Source organism: Asterias rubens, chromosome 4 (assembly GCF_902459465.1).
Source record: "Asterias rubens chromosome 4, eAstRub1.3, whole genome shotgun sequence".
Taxonomy (NCBI): Eukaryota; Metazoa; Echinodermata; class Asteroidea; order Forcipulatida; family Asteriidae; genus Asterias; species Asterias rubens.
Genome location: NC_047065.1, coordinates 4,366,765 through 4,375,085, shown reverse-complemented (window position 1 = coordinate 4,375,085; position 8,321 = coordinate 4,366,765). Strand labels below are relative to the sequence as shown.

Below are 8,321 nucleotides of genomic sequence, written 5' to 3'. Positions count from 1 at the left end.
TAGAGTGAAAGACCGAGAGAGTGAAAAATAATGTCCACGCCCCCGATTTTTCTTCTTTTCAATTGGTTTGCCACGTAATACTCGGATGGTCCAATCGGCTGGAGGGGGTATAACAATAGGACTCGGCCTCGGGGGTCTGTCCCGTACACGCTGCCCGTACAGTCAGCCCTTATTCAAACAGATATCCCCGTCTCTCTCAATCTGATCACTGTTTTCATCACAATCCGCTCCAACAGTGTTATTCCTGTCTTCTGACGAGTCACCACACAATCCGGGTGGTGTTGCTTTTGGTGGTACATGGTTGTTTCTTTTTTAACTCGGGTGTAGTTATACTTCTGTGACTAAAATAGCAGCTTCAAGTAGTTTGGCGAGGTGGATCTCAACTTTTCTACAACTATAATTTAATTAACACTTTCTTCTCCGTCGACATTATGGCCAACGCACATAATTACTTGGTGATAGTGTTTTGTACGACGGCGGGACAGCGAGGGGCACTTCTCGGTACTGACGAAACTGACTTGGTGCTTTTAACGTGGGGCGTCATAGACGTTGAAACTAACAAGGTAAAGTTATCATTTTATATACATAACTATTTTACTTGTTGATGTTTCAGTGCACTCGTTCTACCTCCATGCCTGTACTTACAGTTGCACGCAGTGTTTAGCCACCCATAAATAAAATCTCGACGCCGTACACGGCAACAATAGAGAAAGCTGTATTGATGGATTGGATGGGCAACGTTGTTTGAGAGAACTGGAGGCAGTGTATGGGTCAGATACGGGGCATTTTTGCTTCTCCCTTCCGGTTCATTCGGCCTTTGAGTATTATGCCCTAAGTACTCCATTAACTGGATCAAAAAATGATGTGAATTTCACATTAACACTTGTGCATCTGCTCCAATAAATGTTACCACTTGATTCTGTTACATCAGTTAATTACATTTCTTCCTTTTTAGTGTTATTTAAGTTAAAATCCTATATAGTGTTATTTCGCTGTTGTTTCTGATGAATTTATTTTCTAAAATTGCAAGTCAACACCTGGGTATAAAATATATTTGTTTAAGCTGTGAAAATGTTTGTCGTGCACCAATATTATAATTGCTTTCATACTAACTACTATATCAATGTATCTCTGTAAAGTTGCTTTAATATACTGCTACAAAACTATTTGAAAAACTTATTTGTTCACCCAGTGTGTACAAGTAATGTTCAATCCTAAAAATTTCTTTTTTTTGTATGGCTTCCCTGCATGTGGCATCATAAAAAGTGCTTGTTGTCACATGGCTTCTTTTGCAGAAATAATCAAAGAAACCGGGCACCGTTAATTCTTCTCCCTCGCCCACTCTGCCAAATCCTTAAAATGTTGTCTTGAATGGACCGAAATTCGCAGTAAGCTCGCATCTTATCTTATTTGTGATGTTTCCTTCTTCCTCCAACTCCAAGGAACTAAACGAAGACGCCCACCATTTCTTGGTGGTAGCTAATAATCCAAGCTGATCACAATCCATCCCCTATACACATGGAGAGTAAAGCTATCTCAACAATGAATGTATCTGAACAATAAAGCAGTTTTGATTGTCCTATACCATGGGGTGCATCTATACTGCTTCATTGAATAGCCTATTCAGCCCAACCCCCTCTAAGCACAAATTGTATATGAGGGGGGTTACCTAATAGTCTACTGAAAGAAATCAGTTCATAACAAGATTCCCAAAATTTGCCTTCCGACCTCTGTTTTCTTTTTAAAAAACATAATTAAAGGATTAGGGTTTACAGAATAATGCTTGTCATCAGCCCAATCGGAAATGTTTTTGAACCACATCCCCGATTGTTAAAAACGATTTTCGTTAAAAAGATGCATTTATGTTTGAGTTTATGTTTGGTATGTCATTTTCTTCTTGCAAATTGTTTCTCTAAAAGTGGGCCTACAACAAAATACCTATTCGACATCGCCTGCCCCATGAAAAGGCAACTGTCGCAAGAAATAATTCTAAACTAGAAACACAGTTCCACGAAAATCTTCCCTATTTGAGGTAATTTTCTACAGTTAGGTAATCTCTTCCTCTTTATATTCTTTTCTCTCTGTGCAGTTGGTGGGTTTCATTAAACAGTCATTTGTGAGGCCAGACTCGGACAGTGTCGAGGTATCTGATGACCTGTGCAAGGCCCTTGGGGTTCAGCGAGATGTCTTCAAAGGAGCTGCCAAGATGGAGAAAGTTCTCCAGCAGGTAAGGATTAGAACAAATACCATTAAGATTGTGAAATTTCAAGAAGGGTGAAATCAGTCAGTAATGACAAGCTGTTTAGGTTGAGGTTTGTGGATAGCTACATTCATTCAAAGGTGTTCTGCGCACCTCTTATAGGCACTGGACACTATGCAATGGTAGGCTTAAAATAATTGTCAACAAGCGAAGCAATGTAGAGCTGCTAAAAGTATAAAACATTGTGAGAAACGGCTCCCTCTGAAGTAACGTAGTTTTCGAGAAAGAAAATAATTTCCACTAAAATAATTATTTGAATTTGATTTCGAGACCACAGAATTAGATTTTGAGGTGCCGAAATAAAGCATCTGAAAGCACCCAACTTTGTGTGACACCGTTTTTCTTTCCATTATTATCTTGCAACTTCGACAACTAATTGAGTCCAAATTTTCACAGGTTTGTTATTTTGTGCATATTATGTTGAGATACCAATTACCAAACGTGCACATGTCTTTAAGATTGTGTCCGCCGTGCTATTTCAACTCTAAACTGTGTAATCGTTACTATACTAAGAACATAGCTAAAACTATCAAGTAGGCCTATAGTTGTTGCTACGAAAATTCATGTAGTTTTTATGAAATCGGTTAGTCTGTAAAGTACTACCACATTTATTATTTCTATAATTGTGAGTCATTCCATGACAACTGCTGTTCAACCAAATTCTTCAATTATTGTGCTTCAATTAATGCAGTTAACAATTTACCGTCATTTCGGACAACATAAGGTCTAACTAATTCAACAAGTTATGAAGAAAAAAACCTATTAATTGGACAACTTATATTATTATAACTGTTGGTTTCATTTGTTCTATTTAAAAATAGAAGTTCCGGGTTTAGTCTCATTGTTAATAGATTATTGAATGGAATGGACATTTTTGCGTCAGCTGTCAATGCATTGTTCCCGGGGTTGTCAATTTGCATAGGCCAGCATGCATGAAAATATTTGCATAAAACAACATACTCAACCAAACATGCGTTAGGTTGTCTATAAAATGTAAAACAAAATGGCTATATACAATAATAAATGGGTGACTTGGACAGAAGATGCACAGGTACAACTTGTTCAGATTTTAAGGAAGTCTTTAAATATTGGAGCATACTACCAGGCAACAATTTCAAAGAGACTCTTTTAAGGACAAAACAAGTTATAATGCTTGTCAGATTAATGTTACCAAGCTAAATACATGTTCAAATGTACTATTTGACGCTGGTACACTATTTGTATTTTTGTTTTAAATAGTTCTGCTCAAAGCAGCTCTATGAAATTGGGCCATGTTTCGATTCTCAGTTATAGGCAATCGGTCAAGATAATGTGCAATAAAACCGGGATGTGTATCATAAGGAAGTATATTGGATTCTGTGTAACGATTTGTCCTTGTTCCAAAGAGTAATCCACTCTCCATTGATCGTCACACAATAGGCCTAAGCTCATTATGTTTGAGTAGAGCAGTAGTTTATCTCCCAGTCGTTTTAATACCACAACTGTGTACTTATAGAAACAGGAACCATCTTAAAATAATACCCAAAGAACCACAACCACGGAACAGCCTGAAATATTGAGGCGAGATGTGGATGTAACGGGCTTTATCACATTTTTATTAATCACCATTTAGATTTCAGGAGCCCTATCTCAAACTACAAAATAATTATATATTTATTTTTTATTCTCCCCGGTTTGTAATTACATCCCAGCAACATGTTGCATCTCGGTCTCATGAGACGGGACAGTAAAACATGTTTTAACACAAACCCAATAAGCCGCGGGACCACCGCGAGTTATCAGACAGAAATTTAATTACAGCGACAATGGTAATGAGTTGTTAATAGTACCGTAAACCCATCAAGATAGATAGGGCTGTTGGCAGCGGCCGGGAGAGGCGGTTGGAAGGGCATCGTTTTAATTGAAGCTTTTAGCACGTGCTGTGCCATGTTTGCGTGGCATGCGGCACGCGCGGGAAGGGTGCGTTTGTACCAACAATCCTTTCATAAGAAGTGGGTGTTTCCGGAACGGAAACAAGCGCTTCGATCATACACGAACGCTTTCATTATTGTGGTATTTTGTAAACTCCGTTGTTGATATTTTTGGGGGGATCCACAGGAAAATGAGATGAAAAATGGAAAAGATGTTATTCATACACAACGAAACAATAATCACTTTATGGCAAGGCCACTGTTGGATACGATGTATAATATTGTACTCACAAGAATTGGTGGTGTCTCCAATAATTATATTCAGTGCGATAAAGGAACGTTCCACAAATTAAGAAAACTTTAAGGTGGAGGAATTCTAAAGATGTTTATATTCATGACGCAATTGTTTATGCCATGAGTATTCCAATATTTATTTCAATTTGACAAAACTTCAATAAATTCATAGTTTTTTCAGCTGGATTCGGGCTCATTTAAGTACAGCAGACTGGTATTTGTCACTGATATGAGATGTATAAAAAGGAAATAAGCTTTCAAATTAAAACACATAATATCTATTATGCAGTTTTCTTTTTTTCGAACATCACCAAAGCGTTATAGACGTATGCCTATATAGACCTTTGCGTTTGTAATTTTCGGTGTGTGCTTCTGATACAACCAGCATCATTACAGTTATGCAGATTTGTCCATACCACGTGATGAATTAGCAAACGTAATCCACGAATCAGAGGTACACTGTAGGTTTTTGTTCAAGGAGTAACTACCTCACTTTAAAGACGAAGCACAACAACCAACCTAAGTTTAGAAATAAGAAAGTGTTTGGGTTTATTCAAGGGTGTTTTTTAAAAGCTTGACGATAGAAGCCAAACGACAAAACTTGATAGACGGACAGCTTTGCTCAGAATGTAAAACTATAAATATATTTATGTGCAATCACAGGATACAAATTGTGGGTTCGTGAAGACCGTTGCAGTAATGGACATCCGCTCTATGCGAATTATAATATTCTCGGGAAATGTGCTGGTATAGCAATTTTTGTAGACTTCCAATGCATTGGTATTATTATTATTTTTTTTTAAAGCTGCATTTGCAACAGAAATCGGTACCACATTCAGGTTATATCTCACTGCGTTTAAATTCGATATCCCGGTGTAGCTATAGTTGTGTTGTTAAACTATCTTTTAATTGACAAATCCGAATTGAAGTGCTCTTTTTGGACGAAGGGGTTTCGGAGTCCTTTACAATGGCATAACTATAGTAGGCTTAATCGATGTTGTGATTGTGATCCATGAGATAAAGATATGCGATCCCAATATGTGGCAAACAGACGTGTTTCTACCTTGGCTAGATTACTGTTGTGTTTTGCCCAGAACAAACTTTGACACAAAACTTGTTTTTGCAATAATAGTTGGAATGTATTCTCTTAAAAAAAATGTCAGTTAACTTTTAAAGACACTGGACACTATTGGTAATTGCCAAAGACACGTCTTCCCACTTGGTGTATCTCAACATATGCATACAAAAACAAACCTGTGAAAATCTGAGCTCAATTGGTCAGTGAAGTTGCGAGATAACTATGAGAGAAAAAAACGCCCTTGTCACATGGAGATGTTTGCATTCTTATGCTTGATTTCGAGACCTCAAATTCTAAACTTTAGGTCTCGGAAGCAAATTCGTGGAAAATTACTTCTTTCTCGTAAACAACGTCAGTTCAAAGGGAGCCGTTTCTCACAATGTTTTATACTATCAACGTCTCCCCATAACTCACTACCAAGTAAGGTTTTATGCTAATAATTATTTTGAGTAATTACCAATAGAGTCCACTGCCTTAAGGGTTGTTTCCACTGCCTTTAAGGTTCGTTAGACAACTGCTGGTCGTATCCTGGTCAAACACAAGGCTTGTTTTTGAAATAGTCAATTGTTGGATTGTATTTTCTAAAAAAATCATACCTTTTAGAGAGGTTTGCTGCAATGTGTTCGTAAGAGAACACAGCTGGTCATATGCATCTCATATTAAAACTACATTGTATATTCTTTTCGAAGACTCAGTAGGAGTGCTTGCTTGGCATGAAATCAAAATCGGTCACAACTGTGGCTGGTGTTTTGTGGTCACTGTTGTTTGTTTGTTTGTTTGTTTTGTTCGGGTGGGAAAGGGAGGGGCCAGGGTGTTCGATTTGTGCACGGATACAAGAAACGAACTTATCGTTAACCTTGAGTTTGAATTGAACCATACACTCGTAAAAGGGTGCACTTTTTATGCATTAACATAATTAACAACTACGGATTACCAGTTAATTTCATTGAGATGGGACGGGCTTTAATTTCAACCCAGTGCCTTTTGAAACTATTATAAAAGACGGCCCATGGATCCATTATTCACAATCAGACAAACTACCAAAATCTAATTTCCCAACTCAACCGCAAAACACCAAATTCCAGCACCCTCGTCGAAGGATTCATTGAGTCGGAACAGCGTTCCACTATACGCCCTAGTCGTTTCAGATTTTACCAGAATTATCATTTAAATGTAATGTGTTTGGAAGTCGTCTACCCTGTCTCTTGGTCCTTTTGAGGTCCCGAGGACCAACCCACGGGGTAGCTCTTCATGGTCACAACTTAAAAGTAACTTTAGCTTGACTTGTGATGTATCAATAAGTGGGCGTCAAAGATTGCCGTGGCTCGTGGGCGTGCCGGTTACAGGGTGCAGAGGAACTGCGATTTCTTTGAAAATTAAACGACCGCTCAATTTTAATTGGCAAACACAGAACATTAATAAGTTTTTGAAAAAGGACTAGCGACCGGCAAACAGTCAATACCGATTTTATTAAGACGTCAAAATGTTTACTTGGGATGCGTTGTCCAATTTTAAAGGAGGGGGTCCCTCCTCCAAAAGCCGATAAAGCCTTTCTCGGACATAAAAGCCCACAATTGTAAACATTCAGCAATGGTGTTTTATTCTCCCATCGTTTTCATGCAACTTCGATGACCAATGGGTTCAATTCACAGGTGTTTCATCACAACAAGTGTCACTTGGTTTAGTAACTCAACATATCAGGCTTAAAGGGAAAGTACACGTTTGCGGTAATTACTCAAAACAAATATTAACTTAAAAACTAACTTGGCAACGAGCATTGGAGAGCTGTTGATAGTATAACACATTGTGAGAATTGGCTTCCTCTAAAGTAACATAGATTTTGAAATAAGTGAGGTAATTTCTCACTAAAGTAATACAAGACTTCTATAGCTAGAATTCTTTTATTCCTATCTGAAAGCACACAAATTCGTCCAACAAGGGTGTTTTTTCTTTCATCATTTTCTCCCAACTCCCATGACTAATTGAACTCAAATTTTCACAGGTTTGTTATTTTATGCTTATGTTGGAATACACCAAGTGAGAACACTGGTCTTTGAGAATTACCAATAGTGTACCTTCCCTTTAAAACTGATCTTTGACAATTTTCACGTCGTGTCCCTAAAACCACAACATCCCAATGACGATCGAGCCTTTACAGTAGCCGTTCTCAAACTCTGGAACTCCTTATACAATTGAATATCCGAGCTACCGAATCTCAAAGAAAATTTTGTGCAATATGACTGAATTATGACTTGCTTATGACTGGCTTTATATATTGTGTTTTGTTTTTCTGTTGGTATGCAAATCACTCTTTAATTTCCAAATTAATTACATCCCCTGTATATTGATATATTTTTTTAAAGTTGCAATATTCTTTGGAATAATTGTTGGCAAACTTTGCTTTTCAGATTTTGTACCATTACACTGTCTATCTCATTCTGAACTCTTGCTCTTAACTTCTCTCCTCAGTTCGAAGATTACCTATACAAGGAGTTGAACTTGAGCCAGGGAAACACACTTTGTCTCATCACAGATGGACAGCTCCACATACGACAATGTATACACCCGCAGTCCCTGAACAAGAGTGTCGAGCTTCCAGAATTCTTCCACTCCTTCTTCGATCTGAGAAAGGAGCTACACAAGTTCCATCCGGGTGCCACCACAATTACCACGGTCAAGGACATGGCAGATTGTATCCTTTTAAATGAAATGAGAGAAAGTTTTCTATGGCGCGAAGTGACGTTGTGGTAAGGAATGTTTGATTATATTTGAAAGGTAA

At 37.9% G+C, this 8,321-nt stretch overlaps 1 protein-coding gene across 3 annotated transcripts in view; it reads left to right on the top strand.

Moving 5' to 3' along the window:
• Positions 1-8,321, top strand: part of LOC117289580 (epithelial splicing regulatory protein 1-like) — a 39,493-nt gene continuing 31,172 nt past the window's right edge. For 2 of the 3 annotated variants that reach the window (XR_004518961.1, XM_033770738.1), the window contains exons 1-3: positions 1-563; positions 2,090-2,227; positions 8,012-8,234. Coding sequence is in view for 2 of the 3 variants with exons in the window: in XM_033770738.1 (XP_033626629.1) it covers positions 432-563; positions 2,090-2,227; positions 8,012-8,234 (493 nt within the window). In the remaining variant the exon portion in view is untranslated. The remainder of the gene's footprint in view (positions 564-2,089; positions 2,228-8,011; positions 8,235-8,321) is intronic. The other variant, XM_033770737.1, reaches the window with a different exon arrangement.